Source organism: Macrosteles quadrilineatus, unplaced genomic scaffold (assembly GCF_028750875.1).
Source record: "Macrosteles quadrilineatus isolate MER2022 unplaced genomic scaffold, UCM_ALF_1.0 Scaffold_1__1_contigs__length_201487025, whole genome shotgun sequence".
NCBI lineage: Eukaryota > Metazoa > Arthropoda > Insecta > Hemiptera > Cicadellidae > Macrosteles > Macrosteles quadrilineatus.
Genome location: NW_026542594.1, coordinates 12963858 through 12983502, shown reverse-complemented (window position 1 = coordinate 12983502; position 19645 = coordinate 12963858). Strand labels below are relative to the sequence as shown.

Below are 19645 nucleotides of genomic sequence, written 5' to 3'. Positions count from 1 at the left end.
TTGGTGTAATCATCCTCCTTAGTTTGTATAAAGAAGGATGGCTCAGTTTTGATTTTGAACAACCCATGCACTTGCATACCTAGTTCTAAGCTATGTTGCTTTGTGGAACCCAAGTTGAGATTCGTCTTATTCTTCCTAGGCCTAGATCTAATAGAAAGGCAGCTTCGAATCACCGTCAAGAAATAACCTCAACCGCAGTGGAAATAGAGAAAGGGGTAAGTTAGCGAGAGAGATGTCCTCTGCCTGTACAGTGTACAGGTATCGGAGAAAGCTCACGTAGGATAAGGAACAGTTCTGGCAGTGTCGGCTAGCGGCTAGCATATAAACTACCTCTACCTCTATCTCTCTCTCTCTCTCTCCCTCCCCCCCTCTCTCTCTCTCGCCTGCTTTGTATGGGATGACCATGGCTCATGATGGGTTCACGTCCCCTTTACCACCTGTACTATATCGTCGTTACTGATAGTCACGTATATGAGACATCTGGATGTGATATCACGTACCTTCACCGCATGATGTATATGCGTTACTCCTATTCAATTGCTAGTTGTTGATTGCATATGGTTTCCCTTTTGTTTGGTGGTTTGGTTTGGATTTTTTCTATTTATTTAAGTAAAACCAACTACTGCCATATTATACCTTATTGTTTTTACCTCTCATTTTAAAATATTTTCAAATCCATAGGGGTTTATCTAAAACTGCCCTTTCACTTTATGCGTTACTTGAGCTAGTAGATTTAATGTTCAACAACTCTTAAACTCCTCTTCAACCAATCAACTCTCAGAGAATAAAATAAATTAAATGGTTAATTAGTCTCGTTAAATAGTGGGTAACTTCAATCTGAAGTGGGCCTTGAATTGAGAGGCTCTTGTTAGCTACGTTTGACCAAATCCCGTGTCTTGTGAGCCGTGTGGTGTGGGGGTGCTAATTATCTACCGGCCTACGGTGCTGTGACGAGGCTAACATTTAAAAGAAATGAATTTTAAGTATTAGAGTACTTGCATGAATGTTGAATTAAAGTAAAAAGAAAGCAAACAAAGTTTCCGACCAAGCGTAGCATTCCTGTTAAAATTCCAACTGTAAAATCAAGACCATTTAATACAATAAAATCTTGATTTTAAATAAGATACACAAAACAAAATGTAGGTTGTATTAAAGTTTAAGTTAGACACTTTGGTCACAGACACTCTCTTGTATGTGCTTTTCTGCCTGGTGGTTCTTCTTGGTGGATTTCGTCAAATCGTGGAATGCCTAATTACAGAATGAGTAATATTTAAACATATATAAAATCTACATGACTTAGCACAGACACAACAGTAATTCAAAATGCAATAATGCAATTTAATAAATACTATGCTTAAATATTTGTACCAATTAAAAAAAAGACACCTAATTAATTTTTTCGATCACAAAACAATTTTCAAAAAAGCTATTAACATTAATAGCAAGAACATTTTAGGAAAATTAGTTACGGCGTAAATACGCGTATATTGTACATAAAATAGTTTTTTGGCTGGAGATGAGAGTAAAGTTATTTATGCAATATGGTTAGGTATTAAAGAAAAAACTCCAATATCTTCTGTTTCATATCCAACTACTGTTTTTATCTCAAATACCCCGCCAAAGCAAACCTGCAGACTAGGAGGATTTCCATTTGCCTAGTTGGATTTTTACTCAAATATACTTTCAACATGTCATACTTATTCCCTAGGCTTATTTAAACATTAGTTTAATGACTACTTAGGTTTGCTGCTACAGGGAAGGTAATAAAGTGTTTTTATGGTTCAATCTTAATAAGTATAGTATGAAATAAATAAATTTTCCAAATTTAATAAAAAAAGTGTTCATGTACAAACTAACTACAGCAGTTTACTTATTCTCCATAAGAATAACATGCGAATTTGTAATTTGCAGTTTTTATTTTCCTTTAACGGTCAAGCGCATAGTAACGCTTCAATATACTACTAGTGTACATGTTGCTCGAATTCGAGCAATTGTAAAGTATTAAAGGAGTTATTTCAAAATGAATAACAGTCATATTTACAATGAGTTTAAAAGAGTCAACTCAAAGATTACCGGTGTGTAAGTTAACTCAGCCCATGTTTATCTTCGTTATTGAAAAACCTAAAGCATTCCGGCCGGTTGTACAGGCAACACAGGTCATTGATAGAGGGCCAATAATTGAGAACGCAAAGTTGTTTTGGGGTAGGGTTAGGGCGCATTTGTAACCTAATAGTTGAGATTGTCCAGGGTCAGGTGCTGACTGTGATGAGAAGCCTATTACGTGCCACTGTTCTGTAGCTGCGGTCGTTATCACAATTACGCCTCCTGTCTGTGTTTCGTTGTCGTCGCGTCGGAGGCATTTAAAAGAAAAAAAAACAACAAATAAACAAATTATAGCTACACAAAACAATATATGCACAAATTTAAGTTACAATCATGCTAACACGATCCGTCATAGCGACACAAAACAACGATAAAACACAAATTTAAGATACAACACAACCATACTAACACGATCCGTCTTAGGGGTTATGTTTGCACAAACTCAAATAGTAAATAAATGAACTCAATGCGTTTCATTGAATTGAAAAATAAATAACAGCAATTAAATTATACAGCTGATCAAAATGTAAACAATTGTGTTCTTCATAAGAATAACATGGGAACTTTCAAAGCCACTGGGGCAGAGCCCAAGGGACTTTTGCAAAAATGTAAGGCCAGTTTGCAAATGTACGCGACACGCTCTTTCCAATGAGACGTCAATGGATAAAATCGGTTTAGAAATGGCGAAGGAGTTGAACCGACAAAGTTTTATGTAGCGTATTAATTATATAGATTACAGTATTTATAATTACTAATATATTAATGAATTTTTAAAGTTCTGGTGGAAAGAATGGTTTGGAAAGAAACTGCAAAAGTTTATGTTTTTATGGTGAAAATTGGGGAAATCCCAGTTTTACCACATTAAATTCACCATAAACCCCGTTCTCATACTCCGATCAGACAGGTTCTGAAACTAGTTCAAATAAATGTAGATTTACAGTTTTTTTTTAATTTCATCAAAATCGGTCCCGGGTCCAGTCTTACCACGAGACCTACGATAATAGCTTATTCCCTATATGGGAAATTCGCTAAAATGACTAAAAAATTATTAATGTCATGTCACCGATTCCCGTTCCTAACAAGTCAAAAGAAACCTAAACTATGATTCAGATGAGGAATTTCAAGCGGTCCTACATTTCACGGCGTGGTTTAACTATGCAATTCACGCATTTCGCGGCTCACAATGACTGGTTCCAAAGCAGCAGACGTCACGCATAAACCACACTTGGCTATTGTCGGAGAGATTGGGTTGGTTACTGGTTAGGCTGGGAAAACATCAGCAGTTATAACAGACCCTTATTCTTAAACTCATTACTGCTCACTCTTCATACTCACAATGGGGTTTGGGTGATAGGACTGTAATCGGAAGCAAATAATTTACAACTGCTTGTGGTCATCATTACTCCAAGATTGCAAAACAAATGGAGTTTGAATGTTGGACAAGGAATTCTTTAATTTGCATATAGTTTAAACATTTGATGATTGTATGATACCAGTCACAAATAATATTACAGTAATATTAAATAACCTAAATTTGCCTGATAAGATTTTTACAAACATATTTCACTAAACAAGGCATATTTTAAAATAACATTAGCTTTGACGAGTGCTTTGGGTTGTTCCTACGGGAAGGCAACAGTGTTTTATCGATAAAATGCCAATAGTATGGAATGAAATAAGTAAATTTGATCAAATGTGATCAAAATGTATACATAAACATTTAAAATACAACATTTCCCATTTCCTCTATCAGAATAACATAAGCATTTAAAATGTAAAGATTTTTGGAACTTACTTTGTATTTAGTTTTGTACAGAAATGCAAAGAATACAAAAATGCAATATATAAATGCAATATATGCAATTCATATGTATATTTAGCGCTGTACATGTTGGCTGCAATGAAAATTGGACATTTCCATGTTGTAAGAGTAAACTTGTAAAAACCTTGATAAAAAAATCATTAAAATCCCATAATACTTTCTTTCCATCATCCTATATTGCTGGTGCACGAACTCAATCAAGGGGGGGGGGGGGGTACACTTATTATAGGATAGAATATAGAATAGTGTATTTTTCCTCTGGGGACATCAAAATGAAAAAGTAAATCGGTCACGTGTCTATGTCTTTCCGTGTCATCTAATTTGATAACTAATTCCCCATAGGAAAATTCGCAAAAAAATAAAGACAAGTTTTCGCATATTTTTCTAGACCTTTATTATTAATTTACCATTTACTATACAAGGTTAAAAATTTGCTGTGATAAAATAAAGCAGGGTTTTCATACGAACTCTCTTCATAAATGTATAACTCAAGATATTTAAAGTTAAAGATAGTGCTACCACATACAGTATTACAGTTCTCAAATATAAGACCTTTGCTTGGATTCAATATGCACAAGCAACTTCAATCCAGTTAATAGTAGTTTAAGCAACGATTGCGTAAAGATAGTGTTAACGACACGAGTACAAAATTATACCTGTAGGTACAAGCCTTGGCGAGTGCCTTAAAAACTTCTACGAATGTTGTTAACACTATTTTACCTTCAACAGTGTTTTCATTACTAAAAATCACTATTCATAATTTCTAAGAGAGGTTAAGTTTTCGTTTATAACCTCTCATTGCCACTGACAGTGATGCAACGAAACATTGTACCAAACATTAATTATACCTCCCAACAATTAAATTAACCTAAACAGCTGATTAGTTGAAGTTCAAATAATTACAACTGTACTTATTCTCTCTCAATCCTTGAACCTCATTGGTCCGTTACTTGTGTTGTTATGAGTAAAACTATGCTGTTATGAAAGGAAACAATGCTGTTGTAGGAAAATCATCTATTCTAAGAACTGAACTGAAACGGCTACTTTAACGGTAGTAGGTAAAATTATTTTACAGTTGATATGTTATTTCCAACAGTGTAGGCTATTCTGTATGACAACCAACACGCCACTCGGTCAGTGATATCGCACTGAGGACAGAGGACGGTGGACCGCACGGTTAAGGCAATATCCCTAGTCTATCATTACCTCCAGTGGCTACCTCACTCATCTCACTAGAGATTGTATCTCTATCTCAGCTGCTCACGGAGATACTGTATCTCATCCTGTTATCTTGTTGCGGTCTAAGGTCAATACAGCTTCATGGCTACCGCACTATTTTCCTCATTCTACTGCTTGTGGTCACGCCGAGTCTGTACAGTACCTACAAACCTACTAGATGATACCCCACCTACCTGTCGCTCCACTAAATAATTTCTTTATCTTCTTAACAGTATGCTTGATACATTCTTCATCAACCAATTTAATCACTCATAAAATAAAGACTCTCGAGGAGCTCAAGAGTAATTATAATTGTTATAATCTAATTAAAACTATAATTATTCATCTACAGAGTGGTCATAGATTATTGTACAAATTTTAAGATTACATAAATAAATAACCAAGCAACTTAAAAACATGAGAATTGTTTTATTAAATAGCAAATTCAAAACAGTTGTATACGGTAACTGCAAAAAATTGATTATATTTGTCAGCAATTATGAAAATTCGTTTTAAAAAGACTGTAAAATCACCTGAACTGTTATTGTAAGTTATGTTTCTTCAGAGAATACGGCCGTACTCTAAACAAAGCCTTCATTGCACAGTTATTACAGATATGCTTTCATAAAACCAAAGACTTTGCTTTTTATTGCACACTAGTAATTTTGTTACTTAAGTCAGTTTAAGGTTTGATTCGACAAATGTTCTACACAGATCCATTGTTGAAATAAAAACATAACTTACGCTCACAGTTTGGGTGATTTTTACACAATTGTACACATTATAGCCCCTTTTAGGGAATTTCCTTATAGGAAGTAGCAATTACCGTAGGTGGCACGGTAAGACCTAGTCCCGGGACCGATTAACTTTTCATTTTGATGTCACCAGAGACCAAAAACACAATTCGTTAAAATTTTTATATGTGTATATATGTATATGTATATGTGAGTGAGTCCGTGAACACGATAGCTTGAGTACGGTAGTTTTCATCCGATTTTGATAAAATTTAGTTTGAAGGTGTAAGGCGGGATAAACCTGAAAGAGTTCGCGATCTAGCATGATCGGACCATGGGATCGGGGTTTTATGGGTTAAATTTGGTTTTTCTCATTTTTGACCCTCAAAACATAAAATTTCCCAAATATTCTTTAATAGCTTAAAAAACAAACAATTGAGCATATCAACGTGTTTTTGTACTTTTATTGGTTACGGAGAAAACTTAAAAAAATGTAAATTTAAAATTTCCATGTTATTCCGGGTGGTTAATACCGCAATGGAATTAGTAGCGCTAGAAATATTTATATTTGTTAAAAACAAAAACAAAAAAAAATGTAAATTTTGTTTGTTAAATTTTTGTGAATCAATTGGAGTTTTGCAAACTTGGCGAGGCCAAGATTTTGTATTATCACAAATAAATATATTTGAATTTGAATTTGAATTCCTATGGAGAATATTGTAAAATGTTGTAGTTTGCTTGTTTATGGATATATTTCGATCAAACTTGGCAAAAATATTGATTTTATACTAAGCTACAATTATTTTACCTAAAACACACTTTATTAGTTTCCTTGAAGCAGCAAACCTAGGTACTCGTTGAACCCAATGTAATTTAAATAGATCAACTCAGCAAAATGGAAATTCGCTTAGACGGCAGGTTTGCTGCGGTGCGAGTATTTATAATTAGTGACATTTTTATAATGATTTTTCTGCAGTTACTGTATAAAACTGTTATAAATTTGCTATTCAATGAAACAATTCCCATGTTTCTAAGTTGCTTGGTTATTTGTTTATATGATCTTAAAATGTGTCCAATAATTTATTGGATGTACATCAAGCTGTAGATCCACTATCTAGAAAAAATTATGGCTTTTTTGGATGAGAACAAGTTTCTCAGGGATGAAACACTCCATCCATTAATATACATAGGCTACAACCATGTATATATGTAGAACAACGAAAATGGGGAATAGGGAAAATTAAGAAAAAGTGGCGCATGTTTTCATAGCATATTAAGGAGGATTTCGTGAAGTAAGATTTTGTGTATTTGAATCTACACAGACGATCTTAGTATAACTTGCTACAACTAAACAAACATATCTTTTTGTTATATTGGTGGTTAATACAAACTGTATTCAATTAAAAGGAAAAGTTTATTCATAACAACGTGACAAAGAAATACATATAGATTGAAAATGACAAACTCGCTTGAATGTTGTTGGTTGGAAAACTGATATTGTTATTTTTTTCTTACATAATTTGAAAACTACACTTTTAGTATGATAAAAAATTTAATTTGTTAATCTGTTTTTCCAATATTGTTTTTAGTTTAATTAATCAATTCATAAAAGTACAAAGCACTATTATGTGTCTGAAGAGCGGTTATAGCTATGTAACCCTAATATTCCTCAAACACTCATGAGTACATATTCGGTTGAATGATAGCAAAGAAAACACAAATTGTTATAAATAAAACTGTTTATTACATCTATGTCAAGATAGCTTACATCTCATCTACAATACATTCGTTTTGTCTTGATTCTTCAGAGAGCGAGTCTTGTTGTTGATCCTACGTATGAATCCTTCGCATCAGGATTTCTAAAAGAAAAACTAGAATGTAATTAGTACATCGTTGAAATTATATTATATTATTAGGATGGGTTAGTATTAAAATAGGAAACTTTTAACTTGATAATGTTAATTGCTGTAGAAAATATGAATGTAATTCATTTATAGTAAAATTTAATCTTTCAATGTCTTAAAAATCCTTATGAAAATTCACGTACCGGCGATAATCAAACCTATTAATTAAATGGATTATCAATACATTGTAACTGGCTGTTATGATAGGACATAGGAGGTAGTGTATGCGAGTGACGGACAGTGGTAAACGTTATATCGCACTGCACTTACTGGGAGATTTACCTGATCCAAGCAGGACTAACATTAATTTGTTTCAACAAGGCAGGATAGGTAATCTCATCACTAACGTGGAGTCCAGATTGGAGCTCTCTTGCTACTTTGGTTATCAATTTATCATTGAGTATGACGAGGACGAGTACACATGAGTCTAAACTTAAGATAGCCTTAAGTATTTTAGCAACCCATATCTAGTTAATTTCATATACTCATTCTTACGGATGAAATATTTTATGGGAAAATGTAGTTCCTAACATGAATTGTATTGGCTTTGATATATTTGAAATAAGTTTGAACAGGTTATTTTTTTTAATAAAGCTTATATTTGAAATGCATATGTTGGATTCTAGAAAAAAAACAATGGCTTGGGTAGTAATAACCTTATGTTATTACTCGCACGAATATTTGACAACCGACTCTTGATCTGTGGCCTTAAATCCAAGTGGCATACCAGCACATTTATAATTCGTTATCTACGGTTCATACCAAGCCATACATTTAAAACTAAATGTATACTCATCATCATAAAGGAATTGAATCCACCCAGACGATTTAGTGTAGCATGATACCACTTAGCATAAAGTGCTTTCTTTGTTGTTAGCTTTATATTATATTTCAAACATATAGTTGATTTAAATCTTGAATAATCTGTAATTTTTCCAAACCACTGAGCCCATTTATACACTATACATTTTAGAGGAGTATTTCTTAGTAGGCCTACTCCATTTTTATGAAACAAGAGCATTACTTCTTTATCCACTAAAATGTAATCAAATTACATTTTAAAAACTATTTCGCATTTACAAAAAAAATTAAGAAGTAAAATATAGGCTACACTAAAAAAATGTTCAAATAGTTCTTTCATTAAGCAAACTAGCTGTTACCCACTACTGGCTTCACCCTGTTTGACTTCATAAGTATTAATGAAATGATTCATTGTTAAGCTGAAATAAACAAAACAGAATACAGTAATACAAACAAATAAGTACTGCTGAGGTATTTTTAACATTAGGTACATGGAAAATTCTCTTTAGAAAGGAATTACGACCTTAAATGGCAGTTTGGCAATTTATGAAATAATGGATAGTTTTGCGCAAGGTTTCTCGTCATGACGAACATTTTAAGTATATGGTTTATGGGGGTGTGACTTGTAGTTTTCTCAAACGTTCATGGGTACTTTGGGTTTTATATATAGAAGATGTAGCCTAAAAAAATATGAACAAATGCGTGATAAACAAACTGTAAGATATGAGACAGACTAACTGCTTTACTAATCAGCTGTTGTTGCATCGGCTCAGTTAAGTATGTTACGTTTGAAGTTACCGACTAACGGTCTGGGCTTTTATGATCTCTTGGAAGATCGGTGGAAGGAGACTGGGAAGATGAATCGCCGCAGATTAGCATAAGGCCCCACCTATCATCTACATAATTCAGTAAAGCATGTGCGTACTTTCTAAACTTGAACATTCTGCAACCGACCCTACTTGTGATTTGGCATGCATCATGATTATTTTGCAAAAATACGAAAAAAAATTAATATCAATAATTTTATCACACTTAAATACGTAATATCATAATTTGTGACTTAAAAGGTTTTATAAGCTTATTAGAAGATGCCAACTATGATAATTTACCTGTTTTAGAAACACATCCGTATCCATATCTTCTATTCACGATGGTTTTGAACACTGTCTATAGCCATATAAAGTCCTTCACTGCAAATCGCAGCAACTGAAATAAGACAAAACATATTTTATAACTAAAAGACATACAATTTATCTCCACAGACCTACTAGAAATAACTTTATTTTTAGGAATAAATTATTTAAAATGTGTATGTACATAATTGTAATTTCTTATGTACCAACGTTAATTAAATAATGCATTTAAAATTCAGTATACGGAAATTAGTAAGAAAATTTGAAAAAAATAATTAGATTATTAGGTTCAAATGATAGAACACAACCAGCACAAAAAGGCAAAAAGCAATACCGTTGAATGAATTCATTTGATCAGAATTTTTAACCATTAGAAATAAACAGTATAAGCAATATGACACATACTTTCTCCCTTTATCTGGTCAACAACGCTTATCGTGGGTAAGCGATGGGAGGAGTAACTATGATATTTTAAAGGAAAAATCAACAGTAACTTTTGAACAGCAATTTTTCAGCATTGGGAGTTAAAAGGACTACAAACTACAAACTTTTTCTTAATCATTCGAGCTGATTTGACAAAATTCGTGTTTTGTGAAAATCACAATAACAAACCCAATTTACCAAAAAATAAAAACTATTTAAATGACATCTATTATCCAGATGACACCATAATTTGTTACACTAACATGTGGGCTATCATACTTTTAAAATTAACAAATGAATTCAATTATGTTTTAGAGAATCACTGACGACTAAACGAAAAATACATGATCCCTTAAAGAGCAGCAGACAATAATAATAAAAAAAAACCTTTAGCGTTTGGGCAGATGAATTGGTTTTAAAGTATTTGAAAAGTTGTAAAGAACAATTTATTTTTAGAAAAGAAACCAATTGGAATAAAGGAAACTTCCTTTACTAGAGTGATACAATTCTGAACATATTACTTGTTTCTCTCATAATTGCTTTTTGATATGTAACGGCACTTCCGAAAGTGTTACACGTGAGGAAATTGAGCTTTGGCAATTTTGAGGTCACCGAACTGTTTTAGGAATCTAGTTTGCCGTGGACCAATTAACAGAGGGTAACGGTTCGCCATATTTCAGGCCAGCGTTGTTCAGAATTCGCAGAAAGATTTGCGCGACGCTGCCAAGCCGACCACGCTATCTCTGAGCGAGAGTTGAATCTGTAATTAGTGTGAATATGCTGCATTCCTACGAAATCTGGAGGAATCACTCCCCTGCAATATGACGTAGAAAGTCTGGCCGAGCGAGTGAACATGACTTCGAAGGTAATGGGGCACGGGGGGCCAGGAAAACTAGACGATGTGCAGGTTCGTTTAAACAAATCGAACAAATCAACCAACTAGAATCGATACGATAAAAAGTATGTTTGGTGTAAACAATTATTACTTATTGATCTATAAACATACAATCCATACAATCTGTACTGTAACTCACAAATAATATTGGGCATATTAATGACTATAATTTATAGAATGATTAATGTAAGTGCAGGGTTGCCTTAAGGGAGTTTTGTTGTTTTATATTTAGCAAAATATCCCGAATCTAATATATAAAATATTGTATACTATAGTGAAGAAATGGTAAAACAGTTACCATAAAACTCTTTCAGGGAAAAGAAAAAGTTCTAACCGTACGTATGAACACTCTAAGGTCGTTCTAGCCATGAGTAAATTTGACGATTTAAAGGAAATACGGAATTTAAAAATACTTCCAGCACAGGTAACCTGCAGAGTAAGCGAATTTCCATTTACCTGGCTAGATTTCCACTAACATATTCCCTTAAAATTGTCAGGCGTATTTTCTTTTTCAATAGCATTATTAATTTTAATGAGTACTTAGGTTTGCTGCTACAGAGAAGGTAATAACTTAAGCAACATGTTTTTTACTTTTTTGTATCCTCTTTTTTATCCCTGTGTAATATATTGCAATGCAAACTTATACCTTGGTATAATGGTTGGTATGATAAGAAATGCAATCAACATTTTATTCTAAGGACCGTCCTTAAATTTAAAACAGTATTTTAAACAGTCTAACCTTTGGGACGCTCTGGCATAAGGCATATCCTTCGACACCATCTTTGCCCTTTCTCTTCTAGGAAGTAAACTTCTAGTTTTACTATTTCAGTTAAGCACTTTTTCATCTTGTATTTTAAGTCCATCCAAAGTTGTAAAGACGAAGAAGTAGAGTCCTTCTACGATGGTGTCTAATTCTGTAACGAATCAATGATTTGCTAAAGGTAAATTATGCTCAAAGAGTTTTAAACATTACTCCATTTATAAGGTAGGTTGATTTTTAATTGTGAGAAAATCTGAGCTTCATTAAGTTTTTCAAACACTTTGGCAGCATATTGAAATTTTTTACCGATTAGCTTCCTTTAAAATTACTTTCTTAACTTATTAAATCCCTAGCTGCCATACCCGTGCTTAACCATGAGAAGGGAACGCTTAAGAGAATAATAATAATGTTCTATAGATCTGCTGTATGAAAAGTAATTAACTCATAAATAGACAATGTCCACAATTTTGATAGGGCACGAAAAAATCATTTTCAAACACGTGGTTTATATAAATTTGTCAATTCTAATATTAACTGTATTAACTGGAAACTTTGCAAGTCACCAGGGCAAAGCTCTTAAAGAGTATTAAAACGAATAAATGACAATGGTCATTTTAAGGCTGGAGTATTTTAATTCTATTCAGAGGGAAAATCAGCTCAATTAGTCAAGTAGTTTTCACGTTATTGGCATACTCTAAACAGTCTAAACTATCACATCTATAATATTAGTCCCTTCCATCCGAGCAGTTGACTTGATCAGTAATCCAATAAAAGTATTTACAGGGCACTCCGTTTCCCAGACATAATTTTTGGGGATAAAAAACATAAAACACATTATTATGAAATTTTGAAAAACAGAAAGCTATACAAGTTGATGAATTATGCACTTAAAAAATAAAACTGCCCAATTCGCACAATATCACAAACTATTTATTATATTAAAAACATAAACATAACTGTAAACAATCCTTCTTTGAGAGTTCTCATTTTATATCACAGCTTTTTGTTGTGGCATATTTAAAATTAGCTATTGTTCTAAAAAAAAAAAAAAAAACAATTTTAAGGCTGTACCCTGTTGGTAAACCTTGCAATTTTTTAAATGCTATTAATGTTATCATATGACTTGTTTAGTCAACCTGATGCCAAGATTTCTTCAAACAACCACATAAACGTTCACATATACAGGGTGAGTTTCTACTGACCGTGTTAACTTCGCCAGTGGGTTCTACTCACTAAAAGGAACAAAAAAGTTCCTATAAACCCATGTCCGATTTTCGACCGTTTGGCTGTTTTGGGGGATTTTGTGTTTTTCTTATTTTATTAGACTTTGCTCCACAATTTATGTAATAAAAACTTAACCAATTACTTTAGAGAGTTATAGTTAAAATCATTGGAAAGAACATTAAATTTGCTATAAATCAAAGGTTTCATTCAACAATTATACCATTACATGGTCCACGTTATAACCAAAATAAAGTAAAAATGTCATTAAATTAATTAATTACGATAATTTTCATGTGCCTCCTTTGATACATAAACCTCCATTTATGCAATGTTGAAATGCATAAAAAACTTGGCATTTTAATAATCTTTCAAATGATGATATGCTATTCAATACTATTATTGATATAAATCAGTGAGAAATTACTAATAAACTACAATAAAACACGGATTACAGATTTTGTTTTTTCACAGTTTTACTGTTAATAATAATTACTGTACAGTATACTCCATGATGTATTTTATTGAACTATCTGATAAAATTTGTACATTATTTTAACTTTTAAATATTTATTAAAATTATCTGATATAATGAAATTTATAAACTCAAGGTTTTTCACATTTTCAAAGATGTAGTATGTTTGATTCTTAAATGCTGAGTAATTAGTTTTACCTTGTGCTTGATTAAGTCAGCTTTTATTGATTTGTCATCTATAGCTAGATAACTCAGCTGCTTGAACATCACCTTGTTGAGTAATTTGCTGTTTTAACTTTCCAAGTCAATTAAGAGTTTTTCAACATTTATTAAAATATGGAGCCCTTTACCAATCAAGATTATGCCAACATGATGAATACAGTAATTATTATTATTTTAAGCCAAATTTAAGCTACATTTATTGAGTATTTTCAAGATATGCGTAATAGTAGATTGTAGGAAATTTTATTCTCTTTCGGAATATTACCTTCCACTTTGGTCGATTTCCTCACCATTTAAAAGTTATTTGCAAAAACGTCAAGTAACCTCCAAATTTTTAGTGGTAAAAAAGTTGGAGATTACTTTTTAACTTCGTACAATTAAATCTACAGTTCTGTTGGATCGATATTGTTAAATGATGTGTCTTTGGAAGGCATAAACTCTTTGAGCTGCTTTTTCGTTTGATGTGTATTTTGTAGCAGTAAGTTTAATAGTATAAAAATTATAAAGCATTAAAAATGGGTCCATCATTTAGAATAACCCTGTAGTTTAAATTGCAGGAACTCTTGATATTCTAACAATTATTTAATAATCAAACTACTATAATAAAAAAAAATATATTTCAAATATAATGTCCATACAAACATAAAAAAACTAAATAATTGTAATAGAAATATTTTTAAATCGTTTTATTTTACAATTCCAATAAAAGTACCTAACAGGTTTTCAATGCAGAACCAAATATTTATTAGGACAATTGCTGAAAAATTAACCATCGTGTCTGAAATGAGTATTTACATTCCTTTGATACTTTTTTGTACTTATTTGAACATCGCAAATATAAATTTCTGGTACAATTACCATTCTAAAAATTGAAAGATATTATGGTAATATACTTTATTAAATCAATGCTTTGTATTTGTTATATTTTTTTTCTCCGAAACTTTTATGTTTTCATATTCAGATTATAAAAATAATTTTAAATCTTAACACATTCGTATAAGCCTGAAAGTTATTTCTGCGAGTCGTGTTTGGTTAAATATACACAATTGGTATTAAGTTTTTTTCCGCATAGAATAAAATGTACTATATTATAGACATTCAAGTTGATCGCGAGATTCCACTCTTTACACTATTTTTAATGTAAAAAATGTCTAAGGTATTCAGTAAGTAACATGTCAAATGATGTGATGAAGCTTACCTGTCTGACATGATGTCACCCGAAGACATGGTGGCGGCCGCGGCGGCGCGGCGTGGCGGGCAGCGTGAGGTTTCACTGGGCGGGATCCTGCGCCAGGAGGAGGAAGGATGTACGATCAAGGCCAAGGACAGGCCCAGCCCCACACCCCTCTCCCCTCCACACACACGCACTCCCTGACACATATACTAGTTTCTCCGGTAAAGAATAATCAATCGCCATAGGTATTTCGGAGGAAATAAAAGGTGGGAGCTGGTAAGAGTGGTAACAGTCAGAGCAAAACGGTGTTCGAGGATGGTGCGTCCGGGGTTTGTGGTTATAGCGGTGTTGTGCGGTATAGCGGTGGCTGCGGGTTACCCGGCAGCGCCGGAGACCGTGACCGGGGGAGAAGCCGACACGTGGACCGATGGAGTGGATAGGGTATATCGGTTCCTACAGGGGTGCGGTGAGAAGGACATGTCTTTGTGCATCAAGATGAGAGCGTTGACGTTCGTGGACCGCGCCTTGAGGCGTCCTGACGACATCTCCCTGGTGGACGGTGTCAAGCTGGTGCACACCTCTGGAGACAGCTCACGGGACTTGAACGGCCGCGCTCTGTCCGAGGCCGAGCTGGACGCTTCTCTGCCCGCCGACGCTGAGCAGCGCGACGCCCAAGTGGAGACCCTACTGGTGGACCGTGTAGCCAGGTTCCTGGAGTCTCACACTCTGCAGCTCAAGGTCCCTGACTCTACCATCTCCGACGTCAGGAAATCCCTTGATGAAGGTTAGTAAACTATGTTATCAATACAATTGGCTAAACAATATTGATCGCTCTTACAACTTAGTTTAGACATTTATAATTTTTTAAACTTTAAATTTGATTTATTATGGAAATATAAAAAAAAAAACTATGCCAAAAATTATACACCAGTTATTGGTCCTACTATTTAAAACCATTGATGATTTATAAGCTAAATTAAATGGATTGCTGTGATTAAATTATCTCTTAGGATTTCCGAGGTATTCCGTGAATTTAATTACAATATCTTTTACCATAAGTAAATATAAACTTTCCAATATTAAACATTGATTTATTATACCTTGTTATCAGTATGGCAAATTGAATTTACTTGTCATTACAATTGACTCAAAGCTGATTTACTTCAAAGGTATCAGGACTTGTATTTCAAAAGAGTGCTCAAATTAAAAAAACAAACTATTTTCATTGATTAAAAAAATGAAACAAATAGTATAAGAAGTTTATGGACTACAAAAGAACAGAAACCTACAAAGTTTAACACTTGCACATAATATTGCATTACTATCAGGAACAAAAAGTACGTCTAAAATACCTTTGGGAAAAGCGTATTTTTTTTATAAAGAACAGTGTGAAGAGAATGGTTTAGATCAATGGAGTTTAGTAGATTCCAAATTTAAACAGTTTCTTTCTCATGAGAAGTCAAAGTAACACGTTTCCTATAAAATATTTTTACTTGGCCAATTTGGCTGCTGTACAGTTTTGTATGTTAGTTGTCTCTGGTTAATCAGATCTCGGTTTGAATTCTAATGTCTGGAATAAGTATGCTATCAGTCCAGTAGAGTCGCCGTGTCGGCTGTAGTACAGGTGGTCGGCCTCCACATACGTTAGACCGTAACGCGGTGATATGTCGACCGGTAGCAATTAACTGTTGCGGTCTGTGCTGTAGCCGGTCAAGGGCAGGTCGGCGACCGGTCACTGTCACACATCCTCACACACACACACGCACTCATACATCTCACATGTCATGTAGACAGATCATCGACCTGGATTAATCATGACATGAGAATTGAAACCTAGAAGTATAAACTACAAACAAAGATCATCATTTAACTATGTTGGAGGGATAATATGAATGTCCTTAACATATTTTAAGCAAGGATTTATGGAGGAGGGCTAACTAGACAAATGTAGGCTTTTAAGGGATGGTTTACATATTTGGAGACGGATATAATTGGTTTCCAAATAAATCGTATTTTCAACCCTGTAGATAAAGGGCATGGCGATTGCTTAACTAACGATTTCCGTAATTGTATTGCAGCTCGTGGCAAGAAGAAGAAGGCGGCCAAGATCCTCCTTCCCCTCTTGTTGCTGCTGAAGCTGAAGGCCGCCGCCCTCATCCCCTTGGCTCTGGGAGCCCTCGCACTGCTGGCCCTCAAGGCTCTCATCGTCGGCAAGCTGGCACTCGTGTTGGCCGGTCTGATCGGTCTGCAGAAGCTGCTCGGCCAGAAGCAGTCCACACAGAGCTACGAGGTAGTAGCTCACCCTCACTACACGGAAGAGCACGGCCACGGCTGGGGACGCTCGGCCAACGACGCCCACGACCTGGCCTACCGAGCCTACAAGGAACCTTCCAAACAAGAGTAGAGTCTATCCATCTCCCTTCTATCTTATGTACAAATAGAGTAAGTCGTGTGGCCGCCACCAGAACCAAAGCTACTCAACACGAACATCACCCTTACCCACCTCTCTGTTTCTGTCGAGAAGCGAGAGAGTGAGGCACAAGACAATTAGTGTTAGGAACATCACCTCGTAATAGTACCATACATACCAACCATTCACTTTCACGGAATTGTACGTTACGTCACTTGAAATACTCGACAACAAACCCTACAACCATCACACAATAGACTGAAACTACCGATAACACTCACTGGATAGCGAACCAAAGATAAACACCACTTACAGCCACAAACCTCGAGCCGTAACAACAACTACTCCTCTCATCTTACTTTACTTCACCTCACTTCACTTCACTTACCTCAACCACTTCACTGCGGCCACTCTTATCGTAAGGGCTCTTTAATTTATTTTTTATTTAATGTTATTTATTGGATTAACCGTTATTCTTGTTTGGCTGTTGACGCGACTGGACTGACTGTAGGCTACCGCGTAGCTAAGGCTGCTAGTCACGACCTCTCATTCTCAGTTGTTAATACTTGTAAGTACTTGTGTACTACCCAGGAACGAATATCTCGCATTATAAGTTTCAATAGTTGCATATTGTGATTAGTCTTTGTACTTTACTTTACTTGTACTGTTACTCGACTTTGAATGCCAACCTGTAAATATTTTGTTAGTTGTTATTATAAAATGTGAATACTGAACTTTGATTCATTTACCTACTTTCCTCTTTCTCTGTAATCATATAAATTTAACCAATTTATTAATTAAATAAGATTTAGTGACAACATCATTGTTACAGATATTTTTGTGTGTTTTAGTTTGATTAACCTAATAGTTCAAGGTTAGATCAAATTATTTAGGTACACTTTCTAATTCGTTTAGTGACAGCGTCACTTAAATTTTAAGTTCAGGAATCACAAACACTTTCATGTGAATATTTGAACACAGTTACGACAAAACTTATTCACTCAAGACAAAATCGCAGTTTTAGAATGTTATGAAATAGCAAGAGTAGTAAAAAATAAGTCAATTAACGAAATAAGAAGCTATAGAACTCTGTGTTTTCATACTCGTCCATCATAATATGTTCAACGAATATCTATATAGGCCTATAGCATTAATTTCGAAGGAGTTATTTTGTGAACAGAACTCCTCCTAGAGTCTTTAATCGATTTTGACGTTTTTGGTGTCATTGTTTAAATCACTCAGCTTTGCTCACCACAAAATGAGCTCAATGGGGGGGGGGGGGGGGGGCTCAAAGGGCTTTCAATTAAGACCCTAAGAGTTTGGTGGAATTCCTGTATTAGTGTTTGGTAATTCTAGACAATCATTGCCCAAGACTGTACCAAATTATAGACACACTTTTTCAGTTTTAAAATAAAACGGAAATAGCATTCAGTGAAACAACAGCAAAATGAGAGTTAATAATTCTTTTTCTCATTTGGTAAATTTATAAAATGGCGTAGGGATAGCAAAAACTTATTTAGGCCCTGATATTATACAGATACCTACTGAAAAAGTAGGTAGAGGATCTAATGTTTATTTTAAGTATGGGAATAAAAAAAAAACTAAATAATTATTCATGGTTTAGATATTGATCGACTCATTAACACAGTGCAGGACGAAGATTGCTTATAATTGAACAATAGTGTAGTATCTATGATCCCAGGACTTGAGAAAGTTTAGATTGAATATCCATACGGTAAACAGGAAAACATCGATGCCCGACAGAATATTAAATAGTTTGTACCAATACTGTATATTGTCTCTTGTCTAAGTAAACTGTCACCGCATTGGCTATTACAAAACATCAAGGATCGTGTTTTAAACATACTATCAAATTTATCGATAAATGGAACGTAGTTACATGTGAAATATTTGCGTAAGCTTTAGAGACTGTAAGGTTTTGACTGGTTTTCCAAGTAAACCTAAGCAACGAACTATGATACCCAAAGCAAATTTGAAGCCAAAGTACTGACATTCTTAATTCAATGAACAAAATTTTTGGTAATTTCAGCTATAGCTATGGCACTAAAGCTCAGAGCTAGCTCTTAGCTAGGGTTTATTATTACCTTTACTGCATTTTCACATTTTTATGCGGTTGCAAGTCAGGGAAATTCCATTGGAGAGCTTGAACTATTTTTGTAAAACACTAATAAAGGTCACATCCCGAAAAGTTATAATATACTTAAATAAACCTAAATATTGTGAGAGAGCTTTTATTAACAGAACAAGTACTTCCAAAAGATAGGTGCCGGTACATTTAATAAGTCGAATCTGATAATTTAACATAACATAATTTAGAGAGCTATTTATT

The 19645-nt window shown here is 34.2% G+C and overlaps 1 protein-coding gene and 1 long non-coding RNA gene across 2 annotated transcripts; one reads left to right on the top strand and one right to left on the bottom strand.

The window, feature by feature from the left end:
* Positions 1–7598: 7598 nt before the first annotated feature.
* Positions 7599–15025, bottom strand: LOC129005431 (uncharacterized). The gene is made up of 3 exons (XR_008491826.1): positions 14910–15025; positions 9692–9788; positions 7599–7736 (listed from the first exon to the last, which is right to left on the bottom strand). It is a non-coding gene; the product is annotated as an uncharacterized LOC129005431 (long non-coding RNA).
* A 104-nt stretch (positions 15026–15129) lies between these two features.
* LOC129005420 (uncharacterized) lies at positions 15130–18029 on the top strand. Its single transcript, XM_054434311.1, has 2 exons — positions 15130–15669; positions 16964–18029. Exons 1-2 carry the CDS (start codon positions 15201–15203, stop codon positions 17287–17289), a joined length of 795 nt encoding a protein of 264 aa, XP_054290286.1. The 5' UTR covers positions 15130–15200; the 3' UTR covers positions 17290–18029.
* The last annotated feature ends 1616 nt before the right edge of the window (positions 18030–19645 follow it).

What these genes read in the sequence shown, in the direction of transcription:
- LOC129005420 (XM_054434311.1), top strand. Translation starts at nt 15,201, where the DNA reads ATGGTGCGTCCGGGGTTTGTGGTTATAGCGGTGTTGTGCGGTATAGCG. An exon ending in CAGGAAATCCCTTGATGAAG is followed by an intron (nt 15,670 to 16,963) that starts GTTAGTAAACTA and finishes ATTGTATTGCAG; the next exon opens with CTCGTGGCAAGAAGAAGAAG.